Source organism: Tachypleus tridentatus, chromosome 7, assembly GCF_004210375.1.
Source record: "Tachypleus tridentatus isolate NWPU-2018 chromosome 7, ASM421037v1, whole genome shotgun sequence".
Classification (NCBI taxonomy): domain Eukaryota; kingdom Metazoa; phylum Arthropoda; class Merostomata; order Xiphosura; family Limulidae; genus Tachypleus; species Tachypleus tridentatus.
In genome coordinates, this window is record NC_134831.1 from 171,708,154 (window position 1) to 171,734,029 (window position 25,876).

Below are 25,876 nucleotides of genomic sequence, written 5' to 3' on the forward strand. Positions count from 1 at the left end.
ATCATATTTTCTTTTATTTTGTAATGTAAAGAGGTCTCTTAAGAGACCAATTTCAAGTTTTATAGGTGATACTTTAGAATAGCAATGTAAAAAAAGAAGTAAGATGTAATTTTATTGGAGTTTTCAAAATTGTCTGGGAGATACATAAGGCTTCTGATTTCTCTTTGCTAAATTCTGAAAATATTAGGGCGCAATATAACAAAGTTAATACTTGTAAAAAGAATCAAGGTTCTAAGTACTGAGCTACACTTTCTTTTTTTAATAAAGTGAGAGACTTATGTAATAAGTTGCGAATAGCAACAGCTGTGACCAAAATTTTATAATGACTCAAGATGTAAATAATCGGTTTAAAATTTTCCTGTTCCGAAGATTACTATACCACCTCTACACTGATGGATCAAAAAACTTGTTTCATCTGATTGGTTAATAATAATATAATAATAATGCGAGAAATTAAAGCGATTTTAGAGATATTTGGAATTTTCATTTTTGCTTTTATTAAATATGGTTTTGTTTAATGAAATAAGTATTTTACTTAATTACAATGCATTTGTATGACTTTGGCACTGATAATAAATTTCATCAGGAAGTTGAAACCAGGCTCTAAAAATATCACGTGGTTGTCTGCATGACTTACGTTTGCGTTTGGATCAATAAAATCGTCCAGTCTCAAGAGCCTAAGGCAATTTGGTTTTCCGCTGTGACTCTTATCTTACGGAAAACTTTGATATTTTTAATATTTTTTATATTAGTAATATAATTTCATTACTTTCAACGGAGGAAGTTTTAAAAATGAATGTGGAAGACAACTATTGTAGTTTCTTCGAAGGAACTGAAAAGCTGTTAGAAGTGTGGTTTAGCCGCAGTGATGGCGATATGGAAGGTTGTGATGTTCGGAAAATTCCAAGGCAGGTTTACACCTCAAACTTTAAAACACAAGAGTGAACTTTTGTGAAGAATCTTCATTATATAATTTTTAATGTAGTGATAGAAATAATTGTTATTAAATAAATAAAACTAGTGTGGTTTGGTGTTTGAGTGATAAAAATAAAATTTTAGTTTTACATCATTTAATCGTAATAAGATTTGAAAAATGTGTGTGAAGTGTGCGTATGAGTGATGACTGCGAATGTAATGACCTGTCCTAATCGATTTAATTACGATACTTGGTGGTATTAATAAAAATGATTGTAAAGTCATTTTATGCGAGTGAGAATGTTTTGTTTACTTTATTGATGACTAATGGTGATAAAAGTATAATATTGCAGTTTATTTATATTACCGACACTAATTATAGTGTAGATAGGAGTTGTACAGATAAAAGCATTTTTCCATTGTATTGTAGACTATATGGTATACTCTCGAACAAAGTTATTGTGATATGTTGGAAGTAATTTAGTGAAAGTGAAAGAAACAACTGCTTTATATATATATATACATACACACACACGTTTCAACTGACACTAAATACAGATTCTGTGAGTGTGCAAGACGTCAAGTTGTCGTTTTAATTTCGGGGTTTGGTTTTTTTCCTGGCAGTTAAAAAAATATTTTCAAAATGATCTTGAATCCGTTACATAAATTAGTTATTATCTAAACCTGCTTTCAAAAAATATTGCAAACGTGAAAGTTTTTGCATGGAGTGTTTGGAAAAAAAATTAATTGATATTGTTTATAATGTAAAAGAGACTGTTACCTATTGACCAAGAGTGAGGTGTTTTTATATGAATTATTATAATTGTGTTGTAATCAGTTGGATGTCTATACATCTTGCTAGACTTGTAGTGTGTTGAATTCTGAACTTGCCAAGTTTGAAACCATAACTTGTATACATTGAGGTTTGTTTTTTACTCAGGGCATCTCTGGAGTCATTGTTGAAGTTAGTGAAGTGTGAAATAATTAGCTTCAAGAAAAATGAACACCTTGATGCATATGTTCTAAGGTTAGTTGTTATATAGCTTTTTTTATTATTGAAGTTTTAGGTTTGTAAGGTCTGTAATGAAAAATTAGGGCAGGTATGAAAGGTTCGTTTTACCAACCTACTTCACAAATTCTAGAACTAACCTCCTTGAAAGAAGTTTACAGATACATATAAAATCGTTTGTTTTTGTGATGGATAATGCCACAGATCTTTGATACCATGGTTATGTAAAAACCTTTTGATTTAATAATTTGAGTTGAGCAAGTAGTTATAAGTGCTTGGACAAAATACCTTGATGAACTGGTAAATTCAGATGCCCAGAAAAAATAGATTTATTAATGGTTTTTATTAATTTATAAGTATTGTTATTAATTAGTAGCCACAAAATACAGTATAAATGAATTCATTTTCAGGTTACTTACTGATTATAAGTTTGTTTTTTTAAATACAAGTTTCAGTTTTCACATTAAAGATTATTTGTGGATATTTTGATCACTGAAGTGATCATTCTTAAATACCCAGGTTTTAATGATGAAGAAGGCTTAAAATTTAAATTTATTATCTTCAAATAATATTAAATACTGGACACTTTGGCATTAAAACTTGTGTAATTGGAAAACACTGGTTAAAGTGCCTTGTTAAAATCTTCCTTGCCATAAAAGTTGTCTCCTGTAATAAAATAACAATTACCAACATATCTGCATCTATCTTATTTCTTACTCCATGCTGAATATTTGGAAAGTGTTTGTAATTGAAATGGCAAAATATCTTGAGTGAGAAGATATAACTGTTAAATACATTGAATATCTGTGTGTTGGGAACAGCAACTTAAAAAGCTGAAGGAAATGGTTGTTGGGATGATATATATATGTAGGTGAAACTTGCCAAACACTGTTAATTTGTGAAAATCCAATGCTTTTCTTTCCAGTAACCTTCAATACACAGACAACTGTTTATAGTTGCTTAATTTTAAAGGTTGCAATATTTGTATTTAGTATAAATGTTTTTGTTTAAAATGAAGGCACTTCATGAATTTGTGGTTCTTAACAATGGTATCTAGTAAAAAACACATTTACCATATGAATAAAAATTAGTTGCTTAACAGCCTGTTGGATGACAAATGAATTTTTGTTTTACTGGTTAGTAAAATCTTCAAATATTTTAAAAGGGGTGTAGTTTCTAAACTGTACATGCAGCTAAACAGAATGAATTCAGATATGAAGTAAATGTTAATTTTATCATTTCAAATGATTATCTATTTATTAATTTTTTGTGTGTAGGGAGGTATATTAGCTTTTGTGAATACTACTAGAGTGTGAAAGCTTCAACTAATACAGTTTTTGTTACATTTTAATATTGCAATACTATGTTATAACTTTATACAAGACTTGACAAAACCTCTTTTAAAGTTTTGCGATAGATGGTAAGCTGTAGTTCACTCAAACTTAATAATACCTACCACTGTAATTTGGAAAATGTTTTTGATACCATTTGCAGTGTGCCTTTGAAAATAGCCTTACTAAAGGCTTCATTAAAGTTCAGTTCTACCATACACAAGCCTGTTTATTTAGGTTAATGAGAAACGTAATCTACAGGTACAGTAATAATTTATAACTAAGTATGTAATTATAAACTTTTCAAAAATAGTTCCTTGGGAGTTTATAAGTAATAAATGTATGAAGGAACTCACTGAGTCATTGAATAGGAAATGACATATGAAAAAATGTGGGCTTTCCTTTTTTTATCACTTTAAGGATTATATTCATCCCCATGATGGGTGAGATGACAAAAGTAATTATAGAAACAAGTGTATGAATATATACATAACTATTATACTTATTTTTTTTTATACATAAGAATAGGTGCTTCAAGTAAAATATTTTTGTTGTGTGACAAGTTGTTACAATTATGATCAAATGATGTGTGTTTGAAACAAAATATATTTTAAACTTTCTATAGAGATACAGGTTATTTGAAAATTTAGCTTAATTAAATGTAGCTAAAGTGTCACAATTTAGTTTTTAATGTTATCCATTGTTATCTCTCATTTTCCCACTTTATTGAGTGGTTATTGTGGTAAGATTTTTATTATAGTGTTCATTTAAATAGAATGAAATATTCAATTCCATAATTTATCACAAAATAAAAAAACTGATAATTCTAGTGTTTTTATTTATATCTATGTACAAGAGATTAATGTGCATATTTAAAAAAAAATGTTGAGGTTAATGTTAGAACATGGATATAACAACATGCACGTTTTTGCGAATATTTTCACTTTTGACAACACGATATACTGTTTGTTCTATTTCAAATTTTAATTGTATGTCTTTAAATATGATTGTACAACATCATTCATGTTTTTCACTGATTGTTTTCATTTGTCTGCAGCCTTTTCAGCAGGCACTCGAATGGGCCTGCTTCCCTCTTCTCAGTGAGAAGCCAGAGATGAGCTTATCAGTCCCGCCTTTGGGCGTGACGCTGGTGCTTTAGAAACCGTGGGTATTGACCCTTCGTTTAATGACACTTTAATGTGATTAAAAAAAAATGCAAAACTGGGGGAAGTGTCCACTACTGCTGTAATTTATAAAGTTTATTCCATGTTTTTGTAATCAGGAGTTTTATATTCATTTAGTCGTATTCCAGGCACAAAAATTGAAGCCACACAACGTTTTTAATTTTTTTTACAGTTTTAATGTTTTGTTAACCTTTTTACAAAGACTTTTTTCTTTGACTACTTTTTGGAAAATTCATCAGATTGAATACTACACTTTAAACAGTGGAGTTTTGGAAAATATACTTTTAAATTACAGCAGATACTGGGTTACCACTTTTTTATAGAGAGAATGTTCACTAGTACTCTTACTACTGTTATTGCAGGTTTTATCAGCTTTGAGGGGAATGGGGGAGTGTTGGTACCTTTTAAGTTTCAGAGTTCTTAACAGAGATGAAATTTTAGTTGTTTTTCTGTATGAAACCATGTCATTTGTGCTAGTTACATTTGGTCTTTTGCATTGAAAAGTAACTTGAAAATAGAGGAAACATGATATTGTTATATAGCTGTGTTTCACAAAGTAAGATGCATGATTTATGACATTCAAAGCTGCACGTGTTTACAATTGAGTTAACATTTATGCATTGCAAATTTGACATAATACGTGTGTGTGTGTGTGTATATTAATTTCCTCAAAGATGTAATTAAGTTTGAACTGCTGCATCCTATTTGTTGGTTATAAATTAAAGTAATAACAATGAAGTTCAGACAACACAAGTTTCAAGGCCAAGTTTGCATTTTATGGCATTGTTAAGCATAACTAAAGTACAGTGCATGTTGTAATCAAATAACATTTAATATTTCAAATTATAATGCACTTCTACACAGCTGTCTAGCACAAGTTCTGTGGTTTGTTTATTTCAACTGAATTTCATCTCTTAGTATAACTCCATCACCCATGCATTGCTATTGGTGTGTAACTTGCATCCTATCTCTTTCTTGTCGCACTTAGCTGTTGTGTACTATACATTCTGTTCCATGTGTTTCTTGTCGCACCTAGCTGTTGTGCACCTTATGTTCCGTCTCCTCTGTGTTTTTTGTCGCCCTTAGCTGTGGTGCATCGTACGTTCCGTCTCCTCTGTGTTCTTTGTCGCCCTTAGCTGTGGTGCATCGTACGTTCCGTCTCCTCTGTGTTCTTTGTCGCCCTTAGCTGTGGTGCATCGTACGTTCCGTCTCCTCTGTGTTCTTTGTCGCCTTAGCTGTGGTGCATCATACGTCCGTCTCCTCTGTGTTCTTTGTCGCCCTTAGCTGTGGTGCATCGTACGTTCCGTCTCCTCTGTGTTCTTTGTCGCCCTTAGCTGTGGTGCATCGTACGTTCCGTCTCCTCTGTGTTCTTTGTCGCCCTTAGCTGTGGTGCATCGTACGTTCCGTCTCCTCTGTGTTCTTTGTCGCCCTTAGCTGTGGTGCATCGTACGTTCCGTCTCCTCTGTGTTCTTTGTCGCCCTTAGCTGTGGTGCATCAGACGTCTCCGTCTCCTCTGTGTTCTTTGTCGCCCTTAGCTGTGGTGCATCAGTGCGTTCCGTCTCCTCTGTGTTCTTTGTCGCCTTAGCTGTGGTGCATCAGACGTTCCGTCTCCTCTGTGTTCTTTGTCGCCCGTAGCTGTGGTGCATCGTACGTTCCGTCTCCTCTGTGTTCTTTGTCGCCCGTAGCTGTGGTGCATCGTACGTTCCGTCTCCTCTGTGTTCTTTGTCGCCCGTAGCTGTGGTGCATCGTACGTTCCGTCTCCTCTGTGTTCTTTGTCGCCCTTAGCTGTGGTGCATCGTACGTTCCGTCTCCTCTGTGTTCTTTGTCGCCCTTAGCTGTGGTGCATCAGACGCGTTCCGTCTCCTCTGTGTTCTTTGTCGCCCTTAGCTGTGGTGCATCGTACGTTCCGTCTCCTCTGTGTTCTTTGTCGCCCTTAGCTGTGGTGCATCGTACGTTCCGTCTCCTCTGTGTTCTTTGTCGCCCTTAGCTGTGGTGCATCGTACGTTCCGTCTCCTCTGTGTTCTTTGTCGCCCTTAGCTGTGGTGCATCGTACGTTCCGTCTCCTCTGTGTTCTTTGTCGCCCTTAGCTGTGGTGCATCGTACGTTCCGTCTTCTCTGTGTTCTTTGTCGCCCTTAGCTGTGGTGCATCGTACGTTCCGTCTTCTCTGTGTTCTTTGTCGCCCTTAGCTGTGGTGCATCGTACGTTCCGTCTTCTCTGTGTTCTTTGTCGCCCTTAGCTGTGGTGCATCGTACGTTCCGTCTCCTCTGTGTTCTTTGTCGTCCTCAGCTGTGGTGCATCGTACGTTCCGTCCCCTCTGTGTTCTTTGTTGCCCTTAGCTGTAGTGCACCGTACATCCGTCCCAGTCCATCCCTCTTTTCCATTCTTCCTCTTGGAGAGGTAAAACCATGCAGTAAAAACCTTCTATAGATTTGCTAATAAGTTGTATCCCCACAGTTATAGAGCCAGTACTTTTCAGAAATTCTGTTTAAAACTTTATTTCCAAATTTGAATATTTTTATCACTAGTGTTTTTATGGGCTCAAGGAAACCTCCAAAAGTGGACTGCATTTTCAACAGGGCTTAGTATCTATTCATACCTGCACTTTTAGTGATATGACTTTCAAATTCTTGAATATTTAAGTAGCAAGTTGACAAGTTGTAGTTATTATCAGTGATTTCTTTTACCTTTTTAAGGCTTTCAAGTTTACTAATATAAAACTTTTTAGGCAACATTTTGGATTGTATCCAAGAAAAATGTATTCTGTGTCCAGACTTTGGAAATTCCTGAACTTGGTGTAAGATATATATTTTAACTTAGAATAATTTACCTTCAGGAACTGCGATATAATCATGTTATTAACCAACAGATATCTTAATGTGTAGCTGTTTCTTTAATTGTATGTGATTTAAAAAACGTATTGTAATTTTTGTTTAAAAAAATTACATAAAGCTGTGTGAACATTGTTTTGTGTGTTATAATTAGAATTAAACATAAATCAGGATTTCATATTCTGTGTCATCTTAAAAATTTGCAGGATTATATATTTTTATTTTGCTGGAGTGTAATGTTATTTTCACTTCCATGTGTGGTATATGTTTGACACAATACTTCCTGTGTTGTTTAATGACAATAATATAGGAAAGAACAGATATTGGTAACTAATTTCAAAAACAACCTTTTTGTCATTTTACTTGAACTCCAAAAATAAATGGCCAATAATTGCCCTTTATAAACTGCTTTGATAATATTGTCTAACGGCTTTTGAACCATGAATAATTATTAAAGTATATCTAAACAGTTCAGCACATTGTAAAAATTTGTAACTGAAAAAATCAGTTATATTGCATCTAAAGCCTGCACAGATGTTTTTTCATAAGTTTGTCATTTCATCGTGGTGCAAGAAAATACTCCCACCCCCTTTTTTATATATATCTAATTATAAATTTACATATATTATACTTGAAATTTATCAGTCCTATTGAATGAAAGTCAATTTTTATTCCAATACACTCTGGTAAGGAGATTAATTTAACTTGTAAATGAGCTAGGCTTAGTGTGAGATAACTGGTAAAGCAAGACATCATTAGAGGACAGTATAAACTTAACATTCAGCAAATTACTAACTGTACAATTTTTATTTTAATTCTACAATGGTCTAGATGTGTACAAATACTTAAAGTAATAACGGTATTGAGCTTTTCATAAACAAGATATGAAAATGTTAACATTGCCTGGACATTGATTTGCATGTGCCTGTATATATTGTTCACTCCAGGTTTCTTTTGAGATTATAATGTATGTTGGTTAAATACATTATAAAAGTGATTTTATACAAGTAAATATTTTATTTAATAAAAAAACAAATCTAATTGTGATAAAGTGTGCAACTTTTATTAGGTTGATTTGAATTTTTTTGTATTGAATGTAGATTAATAGTAATACATGGTTGTTGTTTTTAATTTTGCACATAAATGTATTAGTTAAAATAGTTATGTATAAAAAAACAAAACAAAAAAACTTTGCTATTCAATACTTGTTAGTATGCAACATACCTGAAGTGATGCATATCCACTTTTGGGGGGCTCCATGTAGTCTTAATGGTTTTTTTTTTTATTTGGTTTTTTATTTTTTTTGTTAATGTTTGCTATTTCATTAAAACTTTTAACACAAAAAGAAAAACGAGAAATAATGCATTTAGTGCTGGCACGTAGCGGAGTGTCAGGGCTGTTACTTGCTACCGAGTGCAGTCTTTGCACCGACCCTACGGCGTTCAGCGAGGTAAGTCTCCACCTTCTTGCTGTGACCTGTACTGAGTTTTTTGATGTTATTTTGTAGCGAGAGCAGCATGTTTGTCTCCAAGAGTCACTTTATTTTGAAGACCTGTGGTTCCACTACACTACTGAGAGCCGTTCAACCTTTGCTGTACTTGGTGCAGGAATATACAGGATTTGATGAAGTTCTGGTAAGCCAGATTCTTTTTCAGATGCACAACCTAAAAGTTTTGTTGCATAGCAAACCTGTTGCCAATGGAACCAAAGTATTTATTTTGTCATCAGAATAGTTTCATAATCTTGAATGTATCTTTTGTTGTTTTCCTACAGTTCGTATTTATGTAGTTGTAATTTTGAGTGTTTTACTTTATTATCATGAAGTATCAATGTTTTTTGTGTCACTGACTTGTTTCTGGTGTTTGCTATTTAATTAAAATTTTTAACAAAAATGAAATAAAGCCGTATAATGCTGTAACGTAATGAAATGTGGGAGCTGTTAATTGCTAATAAGTACAGTCTGTACATTAACCCTAAGAAAATTAGATTTTTTAATTGTACATATTTTAAAATTATGTTAACCTTAATTGCTGTTGATGTCTTTGTCACTTTTTTAACATTGATTATGTGAACCAATTTGTAGGTTTATTGCTGTATGCTATGAAGTTGTGTAAGAAGCTTTAAACATATACCATAAACAAAAGTGATTCCACTTATAATTGTTAATTTATTCTCCGTATTGCACATAAACAATTAATGATTGTTCCTAGATGTTTTTTTGTTGATTCTGTACATCAAGGATCACAGTAGACAAAAGTTTAAAGCTGTTCTGTATTGTGAAATATTTGGACCCTGTTGGTTGTGGTTAGTATGAAAATGAGTCTATAATTTGAAGGCTAAAATCTCTTTCTTGGGAGGAAAATTTCTGCCACTCAACATATTTCCAACATTTTAATGTTGCCCATGGTTGCAATAGTATCTGGAGAAAGTGATTTTTAGGTGTGTGTGTGTGTGTGGTAATTGCTTTATATTACCATTCCAGCAGCATACTGGAAAAATACTTAGTTTTGAGCTTTGTCAGTGACTTGTGCCAGAAAAATTCTCTGTATTTTGTGCAAGTCCCACAGTTTTGGGTGATCAAACTTTAATAAATTATCCTGATGATACAAAACGGCATGTTCTGAGGAAGATTTTTCAGTTAAAGAACATTCATTTGAAGGTGGAAGACGTTTTATAAATGACAAAGGTTATCAAGTGTTTGTCAAGTAAGGGTTAGGAAATTTTAATTCAGTTTTTGAAAAATCTTGTAAAAAGAAGTTAACTTCCTGCATTTAAAACATAATTAAGTTAAAAAGACATTTTGGTTTGTTACAGAAATAAATAGAAACTAAATATTTTGTAAGGAGTTAACCGCAACCAGTGAAGTCAGAATGAGGACAGCTCGTTAGAAAGGGTGATTTACCAAGAAATACTCTAGGCACAATAGTCAACAAACTTTAAACTATGCTTTCCAGCTATGCTTTACAATTTTGATAAATGAATGTACTAAAAAGCACAGAACTCTCAAATTAACCAAATTTAGTGACTTTACACTAAAGTTTGAGGTCATCACACCTTGGATATATATTTCCAGTTTTCCTCTGAAGAAGAAAGGTTCACCTTTTTGAAAGCACTTGGGTTGTAAGGTTTTTATCATGTTGTGACCAAAAAACATAAAAAAAAGGTTCAGCGTAGCTTACTTTCAAAAGTGTTTTTTATTTGTAAGGAGCATGGAATGGTAGCCCCACCCTCACGAGAAAAAATGTTGGGTTTAAAGTGTTTCATAAATTTTTTTCCTCCCCTTTGTTTTCATTTGAAGCATTATACCTATACACTGTGGACAAGAAATATTGTATTCAGATCCTTATAGGCAGATACTACAAAATTTGTCTGATATTTGTGGTCTGGTAGTTTGAGAGCTCAACTCAGTTTGTGAGTTATAGGTTCAAATTCTCATCAGTAAACATGCTCACCTTTTCAGCTGTTAGGGTGTCATAATGTGACAAGCAATCCCATTATTTGTTGGTAAAGAACAGCACAGGACATTTTGGTGGTTAATATTGACAAGCTGCCTTCCTTCTCGTCTATCATTCCTACATTAGGAACTACTAGTGCAGGTAGTAGTTGATCAGTTTTGTGGTAAATTCAGATAAACTAAAGCAACTATGAGGAACAACTTGTTTTTACTGGCACTGGAACTTAAATTATTCATATGTTATGTTGAAGAATTGGAGAAATTTCAAATCCTGAATGTAGACATCTTTTAGAGCTGTTATGATTAATCAGTCACCTATTAGCATTAATTACATTAGTTATTGTTACTTAATCAAATAATTAAAATAAGTGTTTCTTATTCTTTCAGCTAATTAGCATTATGACTAATAAAAACAATCAACAAATTAGTGTTACCAATACTGTTGTGTCAATTATACATGTTTCACATGAGAATAATCAACTGATTTGAATTTAATTGTTTAATGTGCCTGACAATCAGTTGGTTTATCAAATTCCACTTACTGTCCAACTTGGTCAGTTGGTTATAACATCAGTCTTATTCTTACAGTAAATTCAAGTTGTCTAAATTTTTTGTCATAATATTAATGTCAGCTGGGCAACAATGTAAATTTTGAATAATTTTCATTAGAAAAACAGGAAGAGATGTAATAATATAACCTCAATTCCCAAGCTTTCAACTCTGTTGGTTTCAAATGAACATACAAGTCATTAGTGAATGAGTCGTAGTTTTATTTCCATCTTCCAGTGTGCACCTATTGAATTAGTGAGTATATTTAAACCATAGACTTATAAATCAAAGTATGAATATATTATTGTTTTTTAGGATATTTTCTACTCCAGAAAGAACTTTGTACGTCCAGAGCTGCAGCTGCAACCACATACAAGTTTTGAAGATGAGGTATAGTTTCTTCTTCCAGCTAGAAAACATTTCTTTTTATTTCATAAGGTTTTATGTTATTGACCACGTGATATGAAATGTCTAAAGTACAGTATTTTAAAATTAGTTATTTTATTGGTGTACAATTAGAATAGATCTGCCATCTTAGCTCCTTAGAGAATGAATTTCTAAAAGGTTGTGTGTGGAGGTACTTAAGACACTAGTATATAAATACTTTTGAATCCTATTATTTTTTTACAAAACTGATACACAATGATTCTTCAGTTTTATGAAAATGTTAATACAGTATGTTCCTTAATAGCTCTTCACCATTTGTAGATTTCAAGTAGTGAAAACCTATGAAATGCTATTCAACATTAATGAGTAACTATAATTAGAGTTAAAAATATATAGTACTCAAAATCTATTATACTCCATAACCATTTTAGTGCTAGAGACAACTACACTGTTTTTGGCGAGTCTGTAATACCAGTGTGCTGCCAGGTAGATGTACGTGTTTGTTACCATCACATAAGATGTGATTTTTTTACAAGGCCTCTACAACTCGTTGGAAGTTATTTTTGTAGATTCTGTTTAGAATAAAGAACAAGCTAAACTATTAAAAGGATTCAAGGCTACTTGCCAGATGTACTGTTTATATGTGTATCAGATATATTTCTAGTATCTTTAATGACTCATTTGGCTTTATAAAAAGTGAAGTCATTCTTAAGCATTCTGGAAGAGGAAGATGGTTACCTAAGTGAAATTCCATTATGAAAAATTGTGATTTTCTTGCTCTGTGTGAAATGTGAGGGTAAAAAAAAAAAAAAAGTGGAATGTATATTAATTCCAGCAGTTACATTAGATTTAATTAAGGGCTTTATAACAACTGTTATTAAACAAACTTGCAATCATTAGAGATTTACTCTAATGGTGTTCTTTTGTCAAAATACCTTATTTATTGTAAATTAGATTAACAATTGTTCAGTTTTCATAGTGCTAGCAGGTGGAATCCAATTAGTTTTATCATTCCAAATTTAATTAAATATTTTGATTTTAATTCTTTTTTAGGTTAAGAATGAAACATATTTTTATAGTGTTAAAGTTTCAAGTTTTTTAGTGATATGCTATTTCAAGGTTCTAGATAAAATAGTTTATTTTATTTTTAAAAAGAATCACAATAATGTGTTTACCTAGGGTATTTAGTTTTAATTTGTGTTCATATGTGCATATAAGTATACATCACCAGTACAAATGTACCATTTGTTAACTCTTTTTCATTTAATTCTAAAAAAAAATTTTAACATTAAATTAGTCACTTGTGATAAACCAAAATTCTGTTGGGCAATGTTATCTAAGATGTTTTTGTTTCTTTTTCTAGGTCAGTGTTTTAGATGGATTGTTTGAAGGTAAATATAATGCTAATTCTATTAGTACAAATATACCAGCTATAAACAAACTTCCAGTAAAGTCCAATAATGTGCTGTAAAGAAATGGATGATTAACTGGCACAAAATACATGTAAAAACCGCTGGTATGGGTTGAGAAAATTTTTATGTAGAGGAATGAATAACGTTTTGACCTTCTTTGGTCATCGTCAGGTTCACAAAGAAAGAAAGAGGTAACTGACCGATAGCTGACCACATGTTTGAAGGGGGTTGTGTAATTGAGTGTAGGAATGGAGAGGGCATGCTTAGATGTTTGATTATATTTATTCATATAGGTATAAAGGTGTTCCTTTGTTTTGGTTTATTTTGGACTTGAGTTGTTGTATAAGTAAGGATTCTTTAATTTAACATTTTTTTATGTTTATTTAATATTTGGGTGTTTTCTATGGTAATGTTGTGTTTATTTGACTTGCAGTGTTCAAAAACATGTGAAGGTGACTTTTTGTGTTCTGTGAATTTGGTTTCCATTTTTCTACTTGTTTCTCCAACATAGAAGTCGTGTCAGTTATCACATTTTATTTTTTAAGAAATGTTGGTGTGGTGTTTGTCAATGTAGTTTTTACATAGTTTAGACCTCAGTTTTATGCCTGGTTTTTGAATAAATTTGGTATTAACTGGAATGTCATATTTTGTTACTAGTTTTTGCCAAATGTTTGTTATTTTTCTGCTGATGTCAGGAATATATGGTATGCAGCAGTGTATGGTTTCATGTTTTTTTATTTTGTGGGATATATTTACTTTTGTTAGCTGATTTTGCTTTTTGTCTAGGTGTGTGCGTATAATGTTTTCTACTGTTTGTGAAGGAAACTTATTGTTGATGAAGTATTGTTTTATTTTGTCTAATTCATCATTAATTTTATCTGGTGAGTATAGTTTTATATAAAAGGCTGTGTTTATTTTCTTTCTTAGTATGTCGAGTTTTTGTTTTGTTTTGTTTCATGTGCTGAGTCACAAGGAATGTATAGTTGAGTGTAGGTGATTTTTCAGTAGATGTGTTTTAAATTGTGTATCGGTTCTTGTAATTTTGAGGTTAAGAAATGATATTTGATTGCTTTCTTCCTGTTCACATGTGAAGTTAATGTTGGGATGTATAGAGTTAATGTAATTGAAAAAATTAAGTGTGTGTTCTGCAGATCTGAATCCTGCAATAGGGTCATCTACATTCTGTACCAGCAGTATAGTGGTGGCTGTAATGCTGTGTTAATTGCTTGTGTTTCAACTTCTGTCATAAAAATATTGGCTAGAACTGGTTATACTGGGTTGCCCTTGCTTAGGCCATTTGTTTGTATGTAGTTGTGGTTGTTGAACAAGAAGTTTGTCTTCATCATAATAAATTTTATGAGGGTTGCTAATTGGTTGCTGGAAATGTCTATAGATGGGTTAGGGTCTCAGATATAGAGTTCTAAGGCTATCGTGCAGGCTTCAGCAGTTGGAATTTCTGTAAAGAGGGATATAACATCAAAACTGGCCATTAAGGCTTTATGATTAAGTTGATTAAGATTAGACGTGAAATTAAAATAGTCTTTGAATGAGCTGGCTGATGTTGCATATTTGGAGAATGCCCATGCTGTTTATGGACAACTCAACATACTAAGAAACCAGAAGTTAAAAAATCATGAAACCATATATTGCTGCATACCATATATTCCCAACATCAGCACAAAAATAACCAACATTTGCAAAAAATAGTAACAAAATATGACATTCCAGTTAATACCAAATTTATTCAGAAACCAGGCTAAAACTACGGTCTATACTATGTAAAAACTACACTGACAAACACAACACCAACATTATTTATAAAATACAATGTGATAACTGCTACGACTTCTATATTGGAGAAACAAGTAGAAAAATGGGAACCAGATTCAAAGAACGCAAAAAGTCACCTTCACACGTTTTCGAACACTGAAAATCAAATAAACGCAGCATAACCACAGAAAACACTCGAATACTAAATTAAGAAACAAACGCAAAATTAAAGAAGCCTTACTTGTACAACAACCCAAGCCCAAAATAAACCAATACAAAGGAAATCCTTTATATCTATATTAATAAATATAATCAAACATCTTAGCATGCCCTCTATATTCCTACACGCAATTACACAGCCCCCTTCAAACATGTGGTCAGCCATGAGTCAGTTACCTCTTTCTTTCTTTGTTAACCTGATGATGACCACAGAAGGTCAAAATGTTGTTCGCTCCTCTATATAAAAACTTTCTCAACCCAAACCGACCATTTTTACATGTATATTTCTCTACTCCTCATCTACTCATACAATAGATTATAATTATTAATTATCAAAAGTATAATTAAAACAGTTGTCACAAAATAATAAACTAACTAAAATTTGTTTACTACTGTTTTTAATTAAACCAACTATATAAGTAATTGAAGTATTGTTATTTAATTTTTCTCATTTTCAGTTAAGTTGAAATAACTTAATCAGTTAGTGTAACAACTTGTGAAAATAATCAGCTGATTGAAATGTCTTTTCATAATTATTCCTATTTTTGATTATTCCAACAATCCAAGTTTTGTGCTCTCAACATCCACTGGCTCTTTCATTTCTAGTGTTGTATGCAAAGCTAGTTTCTAACTCCCTCTGTTTTTGAAAAGTAATAAATTCAAGCTTAAAATTACCTAAAATTGGCGAATTTTCTCATTTTTTTTATTTTACACTAACTATTTGTATTGCAAATGTTTTAAATAAAAACCTAATTAAAAAGTCTTTAACACCAAGTTTAAGATAATTTTGATACTAATCGTAAAACTACATAATACATTATGCAATGTGTTTCATAAACAGGAGTCGAGAGGTTTGGTGCCTAATTTAGAATATACCATAGGTACATCTAGATAACTCCAAGGAACAATTATGGTTATTTAAAACAAAGCATTTTAAATATATTTGTAGGTTTGAAATAAGTGAAAATTTTATTTCTGTAATTTTTATTTTTTAAATTGAACTTTGAAATAAAGTTTTTTTATGTCTTGAAATATTTAGTAAACTAGAAAGAATATTTGGAAATTACTTGACTGTTTTAATGCTTTTCTAAATTTCAGTTGAAAGTTGTTAGGAGAAGGGACATTTAATAATTAGGAGTCCTGAAGCTTTGTCACATTTTAAATATATTCCAGATAATTCCAAATAAAAAGCATTAAGGTCTTTCAGGATAGACTAATTAAAACACTTTTCCTGTGGTATTTGTTTATTGTATTACAGTAATCTAAAAGATATTTTAATTTTTGTTAGACTTTAATTGGAATTTGATTTAAAATATTATTATTCAGTTTTGTGAACAGTGGTTTAAAACCAGATATAATTGGGAACAATTAATTTATATAAAACATAAATTTTTAAACTTTAAATGTAATACTTTTTAAAAATAGTTTTCTGCTTTTTTCTAGTTTTTTCAAACTAGAGCCTTTAATGCTACGAACTGGTTAGATAAAGAATTTGATAAAAACTAATGGATTGTAATTTACTTGTATTCATTTTAATACTAAATCACAACCTGAAAGTGATAATAGAATACATTTATTAAATGTTTCAGAATAAACCAGAATTCCATCATTAATTTATAGGTACAAAACAAACACAGTATTTGTAATTACAACAACAATATGTACATAAGGAGTAAAGAGTTTGAAGGTAAAAATTATGAAGAAATGTGGTGCAAATGAAATAGTTAAGTTTTAATCTTGTGAAGAATGTAAGTTATTCAGGGATTGAAAAAAAGTGTTTATGTATAATGTTTGTTTTATAAGAAATTCAGTGTTGTGTTTAGCTGTGAAAGAGTTTTAAAAGTTTGAGAAATTGGATCTCATCTTTCTGTTTCATGCTGTGAGATGGCAGAGTTGAGAATTTGTTATCTTCCTTCCAGTTTTTTAGCTATGCTCATGTGTTCATATACTTGTACTCTTAAAATGACTTAGGAAGCCTAACAGCTTAAGCAGACAAGATGTAAACAATGGGCAGTTTGCAAATGATCTTCGTTGTGTAAAAAAGTTTTTACTCTGAAATTGGATTTCATAATAGCTTTCAGGTTAATTTGGGGACAGTAAATGTTGTATAAATTTTTCGACTATTTTGTGATAAGGGTGTTTAATCTCCTAAGAGTTCGTGAGAAGTTAGGGTACAGTGGGTGGATATCCTTAAATAGTTAAATAAATATTACTTTACTGTTTTGTACCCTTCTCTTTGGAGATGCAGTCTTATTCTCTGTCTACTAAATAGAGCATACAAACATACCTTATCTTAACTAGCCTCTCAAAAAGAAATTACTTCCATACAAAGCATTCTCTTTTCGAAGTGTTCAGGCTGTGCTCCTTTGTCGAGTTTTCCAAAAAAAGAAAAAAAAAAAGTTATAATTAACATTTATCTTGAAGTGAAACTACCTTGAAGTTTAGTGTGTGATATATAAATGACTTATGACATGGAATTATCTTTTTAATCACACATAACCAAAACAAAAATCTGAATTTTGTTATTATTACTTTTTTAATTTTCTTATGTTTTGTGTTCCATTTATTTTTTTTAATTATAGATGGAGCTGCTTATTGTTTGGGTCGAGTCAACCAGGACTGCTGGTAAGCTTCTGGGTGTATTTTTTATATCAGTTATTTTAAGAAAATTATGAAAAGTTCTTATTGCAGAAACTCAGATGTTTTAGGTGTTTTAAATTTTTTGCCATTTTATTGGAAGACATCATTTAAAGCATTGCTTTATTTTATTTTAGTTTGTTTCCAATAAAGCCATATCTTTTTCTGTGATATTGTATTTTTCTTGTGTAGATAAAAATTAAAGACAGAGTATAGACCAACAGCATTGTGTATTATCAGTTAAAAATATCGTTTGTAAAGTTAACCAGTTGAGTTTTACCCCTAAAGATTACCTTTTAATATAACATCTTATCTTCCTTTGTAGGTACTTGTACACATTAAACCCTTCTGATAATTTTGTGGGTGTTCAAGCCCCAGATCAGACTTTGGAAATATCCTTTTACTGATATTGTACTTATATTTAAATGTGATAACTCCAGATAAAATATTTAGGAAACAACTCAACTAAAGTTAAAAGATTGTCAGGTGTTTGATCCAAATATTTTGATTGTCATAGCAGAAGGTACTACTGGAGTTAAGTTCAGTAGCACTTTGCTGATTGTTTAGTTTTGACTTCTTTTAAACATTAAATGCAGTTCTCCTAACAGGCTTGTATCATTTTGAACTCTGTTGCTTCACCTATGGAGCTGCTTGTGTCAGATCAACGATCAGAAGATAACTTAGAAGAACTCTCAGATTCGAGGACAATTTGAGCATTGTTCAACAAGCGCTAGGTGAATGTGATGTAGTCCCACCCCTCAGTATGTTCAAAATAATTGGCAGTGCCAAAAATGAATCTGTGCTACATGTGAAGGTAACTCTACTGGTTTTTCAAAAGACTAAACAATCAGCAGAAGACTACAGAACTTTTAAATTTAGGTAATTAAACTTCATTTCAACTTTCATGCTGCTGAAGTGGTCTTTTGTATTTCATTCTAATATACTATGACTAAACCTTCTTAGAAATGTTTATGTATGAACCAATAATATTTTAAGAGTATTTAATATCAATTGGACAAATCAAATGTTAAGATATTCTTGTGCTAGTTTTGCCTTAGAATGTTCCCATAAATAGCTACTGGGACACATTACCCATAAATAATCCCTGTTGGGACCATACGCAAGTTTCAAAAACTGTTGTGGGAAAAATAAAAAAAGTAAAAAAACTTATTCCTATGTAATTTATAAATACTGGAAGTTAAGAGTCAAATTAAATCCTTGCTGTGTCTTTGCAAGACTCATAAGCTACAAAGTTAATTAATGAAGAACAGATCTGAGTATAGCATTATACACACACAAAAAAAAACAACAAAACAACACTACAAGAACATTTAAATTTATTGGTAGACTTTCATTATACAAAATGTAAAAGTTGTATTTTCAAAACAAAACTGTATAATCTATATTAACTTAGATTGGTGGATGTGAAAATTTATCTATTTTAGTATCATGACACGGGCTGTTTCTGGTGTGATTCAGTTACATGCACACAGATATGACATTGTAAATTGTATAATATTAGCTAGAATTGTTGTTTGGCAAATATCTATGTATTTTTGTGTAATACAAGGACTGCTTGTTCTGTAATTTGTGTTAAATGTTCTTTGAATGATAATATGTACAATGACACACATTGGTATTATTAGTTATTAATATTTTACGGTTACCTCTCAGGTTATAGAATTGTTAGTAAAATTATTGTTGGTTTGGACTTTTACCATCTTAGTGAAGAAATTACCTAGACCAATGTTGGTAGTCCATTAGATACTTTTGATAACTTTTCTGAACTAAATCAAGTCATTATGCAACAATTGGACTCTAAAACAATGAGAATCTTCACCAAGAAAGTCTCCAGTACTGCTCAAGAAGCCACTCACCGATCTGGAATTGACACACTGCTCCCTGGGGTTGTGATTGATGATTTTCTCTTTGATCCTTGTGGATATTCAATGAATGGTCTTCTGAAAGGAGTGAGTACATAACTATAACAGATTTATAATTTGCTAAAATTATTTGAAGTTGGCTTAACACATTTGTCCTATAAGTTTCTACATTGAACTTCTAGTTTATAATTTTTCTGAATAAATTTTAAGTAAATTAAAATAAGACAAAAATATAAATATGGAAATGTGTGTGTTTATATGTGAGACTGGTGCATTGGAAGTTAAGACTGATAGACAGTGTATCCTCACTGCAAAATGGGTTCTACTACTGCAGTCACCTCCAAAACCTAGGATTCATTTTAATAATCACATGTTGTAGCTTATACCCTAGGATATTTTTAAAAATATGCAGTGTATTTTGTTTAATTTTAATGTCTTGTTTATGGTTTAAGAATTTATGGTTATAATATAAATAATCAGAGGCTGAGATTTGCTGTTTTTAATGCAGTCCTTCCTCATAATTTTTTTATTCATTTAGCTTTATTTGAATGTAATTATTTAATTACACTAAAATAGGAATATATTTATAAATAAGCATGTATATATTAAAGGTGCATGTGAGAAATGCATCTAGCAATTTAAATAATTTTGGAAAGAATTATTTTGGACAATTTCTTCCTTACAGGGCTATTATATAACAATCCATGTAATTATTTAATTACACTAAAATAGGAATATATTTATAAATGAGCATGTATGTATTAGAGGTGCATGTGAGAAATGCGTCTAGCAATTTAAATAATTTTGGAAAGAATTATTTTGGACAATTTCTTCCTTACAGGGCTATTATATAACAATCCATGTCACGCCTGAGCCTCATTGTTCTTATGTTAGCTTTGAAACCAATGCTCCACAGGTAAGTTCTTGATCTCATGTTTAGCATGAACCTTTGGCTGTGTTTAAAACTCGCAAGTAAACAATATGAAGTTTAGATAGCTATTTATTTCTATAAAATGTTTCATCTGTGACAGTGAGAAATGATCATTAAAGATTAATGTACATTCATGTTATATCTCAAATGTTGTATGTGATCATGAACATAAGTAAATCTCTATTGTCTTACAAAGACACCTGTCTCAAAACTTGACATTGTTCACAAGTTAAAAGTAAATAGTAAAACAGCTTGTAAAATTTTATCATACTAAAACTTTGATATTTTCTAAGTGAATTAATCATTAGATGTTTCTGATGTCAAAATACTAAGTCTATAGTTTTGTACAAATCAGGAATTCAAATTACCAATATTAACAAGCTAGAATATAAAATAAGAACCTTGTATGTTTGTATTTTATTGAGATATGGCTGATTTACTAAATCATACATGGTGGTCCCATTCACCTCTTTCTATTTTTGGAAATGGTCCTTTATACACTTCTTCAATATATCATGTGAATAACCAGTCAGAAACTTAGGATGTCCCCTAATGGTTTTCTCAGCCATATTAATCTTTGAAAAGGCTAACATGTTCTTTCAAACCAAGATTTCAAGAAGGTAGGTTGTGCCTTTTAATTTGCTTGATGTTTCATGTTTTTAAACCTAAATACATCTTAGTTACTAAGCTTAATAAATTTTATACAGTTAGAGTGGGATTCTATAGTAACAGTATGGTAACTTATCGTTTTTGTTTATTCCACTGAAATAAATACATATAGACACGGACAGACATGTTCAAAGGTTGTAGTGAGAAGAAATAATTGTTTGCTTCGTGATTTATTGTTTTATATTTTAAGAAAAATGAGTTTAATCTATGTATAGCGGTTGAAATGTGACTTGTATAATACTAGTCCACTAAAACACAGCCAAAACGGGGAACACTAAAGGTCAGTTTTATATTACGAGATTTGTAGCGTGAGTGCATGTGCACTTCATCAGTGCAAGATGTATAATATTATGTAGGCCTAAGTGGAAGGTGAATATAATACAAAATGTAACAAATATACATGTGTAAATATATAGCATTATGAGACTTTATGAAATATTTGTATAATCTTGTTATAATATGTCATTCCAGCATGACAAAAGGAAAATTTATATTTATTTTTTGTGATGGTTATGAGGTTGGTCAGGTGAAAGGCCCCATATAGATAGTGTATAGAAAATAACATTAAAATCTTACTGAAAACAAATGTTTGAAATGTGCTTAGGAGGTTTTAAGAAATTGTGGAAATAATATTTGAAATTTTTTGGATGAAAAATAGATTTTTAATCATAATATGAAATAGCTTTGCACTCAGACTAGTAATGAAACACTACTTTCACAAACAAATTTTAGTAAAAATATTTCTTTTTAAAAACTGATTTTTTGCATATAAAACACTTGTAATCTTCACCAAAAGTCTACCAAATTTTGTGAAGATATACATGCTGTATCAAAAGTTATGGTGGAAATACTTAAGAAGTGCAAATGTGTAGAGGAACTCGTATATTATACCAAGCCTATTGCAAAAGGGTTAATATAATCCCTACTTCTAATAGTATTTTCCAAAGAGGTTACATGAACTTAAACTGGTAATTGGAGAATAAAGTGCTTTCTATGGCTTATGCCGTTAACTGAATTCATTTGTCAAAAACAACAATGTAACAAATTCTGATACTGATGTAAAATTAGTATTTTGTACATTTCAAGATGATGGAAAAGTAGAGGGTTGATTGAGGTGTTGCTATGAGAGATGGGCTTGTTGCAGCTAACTGTTTCAGATGAGATAAGTAATCATTATTAATTGTAAATGATACAAAATAGGTGAGTTATTAAAACAGTTTTCATACTTTTTGCTCATATTCAGGAATCGTATCAAGATCTGATTGTACGCCTGATGAAAATGTTCAACCCAGGAAAATTCACTCTGACCATATTTGCAAACAAGGTAATTTAGATTAATACACACACATCCTGCATTAAGCCTAGAGTGGACTGAGTGTAGTCTAGTAGAAAATGTGTTGGTCTGTGGACCAAAGAGTCTGTAATTTGTAAAGCAGTACAGTTGAAGATGTACTGAGAGCCATTTGGTGAAGTGTGACTGGTTGAATGACTTTCCTTCTGTTCTATTTACCTCATGTAACGTGCCATTCAGATCGAAAAATCAGGCTTAAAGTACAGGAGCAATTTATTTGATTTGAAAGAAACTGCATGTGAAAACTTTATCTGACTTTATTTGTTTTAAGTGTTCATTTGAACATGGATATTTATGTGTTGGTAAAAGGTCAATTGTTTATTATTGGTTTTTCTCTTTTTTATAAAAATTTAATTTTGTGAGAACTTTCTTTTTATCATCAGAACTCTTTCTTTTTAAGCTTCTTAGTAAAATGGAAGTTTTATACGTCAAAACAGGTTTTTATAGACGAAGCCTTATGACATTTATAAAATAGTTAAGTCTTATTCTAGACTTCTTGGGAAAAGTTGATAACAAAGTTTTTTCATGGGAGGAAATTTTTTATTCAAAAGTTCTAACAGTTCTGAACTCCAAAGAGTATACGTTTATTTTGTACAACAGACTATTTGCCTTTGTTTGTATTACACTTTATCTATAAAATTTGCTTTAAAACGTGGATTTAATGTAACAAAGGTGTATTAAAAATGTAGTCATAAAACATGATATAAAGCTCAGAAACCCACCCAACATTATAATCCCATTTAGGGTATAAACTGGGAAGAAAAATTAAGTGATATATGAATTGATAATGTTGTGTTTATCCCACAGAGAAACTAAAGGGCAATTATTCTACTCACTCTCTTCTATGCTGTAAACTGTAAAAATAGATTTAAATGAAGAGAATTTTTTCACTGTATTAAACATGTTAACTCAATAGATTACTGAATTGAAAAAGTTAAAAAAAAAAAATTGCCAGACTAAAACTGTCCACCCCCCATTATGTCATCCAATTCATGAAAATGTTTTGTCTTTCAGGCTTCTGTTGTTGCTAACGTTCCTTCAGAGTATCAGGAGTGTCACTTCAAGAACTACCAACGCAAGGAGTGGCAATTGTGCGAGTTTAAGAATTACAGTCTCACTTATGCACTGTTTGCAAAGGCTCCCAGTTGATTCCTGAAGTACCACCTGTCTGGACATATCTTGTGTTTTATATCTCCTTTTTTATAATACCACCAGATTAATGTTTGTAGAACTTTGTATCACAGCAGACCTTTTGTGGGAGAGGGTTTCCTGATGAATTTATTATTTTTTGTTGTTGTTTTTTCCCCCCTGTTTCGGGTTTGCCCAATGGGGAAATACAGAGTTTAAGTTCAAACTTGTTCAGTTTGCTCACATGAATGTCAGACTGAACGTCTATCGTGATTCGGAAGTAGGTGGTTCCTTTACCACCAAGATGGAAGTGGTATACAATAGAGATGTTGTCATACGAGGGAACTTGTTTACTCATTTCTGTTTAACAAAGGATCATGACCTATGAAACGTTTTGATCTGAGAAAGACAGTGTTCAGAGTCTGTCAGCATTTTAGATCAGAAACTAAGTAGAGTTCAAGTGAAACCTTATGATTAACACAATTAACTGGCTAATTTCCTGCTTTTATGTTATGTCAACTTGTTTACCTGTGAGATAGTGAATTCTGCAGTTTTAGCAAAAATTTAACTACAGTGTTCTCGTTAAAAAAACCTATGTTTTTAGTATAGGTGATAATTTCTTTCAGTTTTTTGGAATAATTTCCTAAAATTGTTTGTTAGTTTTTTGTGTCCTTTAACTCTTACTGATTGTGTAACTGATCATGTAACAGTTAAACACAGGTGTTATCAGAGTTGGTTTGTGGCTCTACTGCTGATATTTTGATGTGATTTTCTAGCATTCAAAGATGTGTACAACTGTTACACTTTTAGCATTCTTTAAACATTTGAAACTGGGAGGTCATTAGCACATCAGTGTGTTGACTGGTTGTGTCGTAAAAGTTGCAAAACACGCTCCTCCAGGAAAGGGATTATTTTAAAATTGTACGTCAGCTAAAATGAAAGAAGAACCAAAGTCATTCCTGTTATATCATGGACTTATTTTTTTGAAAAAAATTTCGTATTAATTTGTAATGTTAAACGTTTTTTTTAAACGTCTCCTGTATGAAATTAGCTTGGGATTTGATTTGATATGTTTAGAAGCTCTTTTCACCTTGTGGTATCGATAGGTTCTTTGCTTTGTTGGTGCACTTCAACAGTTTCTTACAATTCTTATTTAATTGCATATGCTGCTGATGTTAAGCTGGTGTAACCACAAAAAACAAAAAAATTTACCTTGTACTGACCTGACTTAGCTATATTTCTAGATTGTGAAGTAGATAGAATACTGCACAGTTTACATCTTTTCTGTTTGGTTTGTATGTTATCTTAATATAGATGTATTATTATCAACAGCACTCTTACTTCATTATTACGAGTAGTTAAAAATATTCAAATCTTGATATGTCCAGACGTGGTGTGTTTTTTTTTTGTTGTTGTTTTTCATGATTTTGAAACTGGGCCTTTGGTTTTTTTTGGATGAAATTTTCCAATATTCTTGTTGCTTTTAATGTGGTTCAGTCTTTTTCCAATGTCTTCATATTATGATCTGTCTTTTGGTTTATTAGATTGTAGTTATTGCTCAGTAATATAAATAAAGTCTAGTGTTTTTGCTACAACAGTTGTACTTCTGAATAAGAAACAAGGTGTGTACCAGTATAGTATACCAATCTCACGTATTGAAAGGTCCAGAGTTTAAACCTTGCAATATGTTGTTAAACATGCCTCTTCACAGCACATTTTAACATGTGGAGCATAAGAAGCAGCTTGTGAAGGGTCTAAGAAAACGTGTACATCCCACTGATCAAACACCACATGCATTCTTGTGAAAACTAGGCCCCATTCTTGTGATGGCATCTCTTCAGACGTGTGCCTAAGTGTGGTCTCTCATATGTGTAATCATACCAGTTGAGCAACAACATCAGTTTATAATGTGGTTGGGGGGCACAGAAGAGTTTGAAGTCCTCATAGATAATATTTCCAAATTTAGTTTCTTCATGGTGTAAGTGGTGTTGTGTTACATCAAATTGAGAAAGTCTTCCAATTGTAACAGGTGGTTGGTTCAGCTAGCGTCTGGAATACACATCCCCTGCTGGAACAGCAGTAAGTCTTCAGATTTACATTGCTAAAATCAGGGATTCAATTCCCCTTGATGGACACAGCAGATAGCCCAGTGTGGCTTTGCTGTAAGCAAATACAAACATGCTCAACAATACACTTAAAGAACTCTCTCGTTCAAAAA

At 31.7% G+C, this 25,876-nt stretch overlaps 1 protein-coding gene across 3 annotated transcripts; it reads left to right on the forward strand.

Moving 5' to 3' along the window:
* The first annotated feature begins 623 nt into the window (after nt 1-623).
* Nucleotides 624-25,250, forward strand: LOC143257239 (S-adenosylmethionine decarboxylase proenzyme-like). Of its 3 annotated transcripts, none has more exons than XM_076515654.1 (11): nt 624-908; nt 1,856-1,942; nt 8,776-8,902; nt 11,587-11,661; nt 13,022-13,049; nt 17,642-17,684; nt 18,022-18,086; nt 19,491-19,666; nt 20,421-20,495; nt 22,423-22,503; nt 23,545-25,250. In XM_076515654.1, exons 1-11 carry the CDS (start codon nt 793-795, stop codon nt 23,677-23,679), a joined length of 1,008 nt encoding a protein of 335 aa, XP_076371769.1. In that variant the 5' UTR covers nt 624-792; the 3' UTR covers nt 23,680-25,250. The 3 variants fall into 3 exon arrangements, with proteins under 3 accessions (XP_076371769.1, XP_076371770.1, XP_076371771.1); XM_076515655.1 differs by lacking the exon at nt 624-908 and adding an exon at nt 4,313-4,423 and having other exon boundaries at nt 1,926-1,942; XM_076515656.1 differs by lacking the exons at nt 624-908; nt 1,856-1,942 and adding an exon at nt 4,313-4,419.
* Nucleotides 25,251-25,876: the final 626 nt, after the last annotated feature.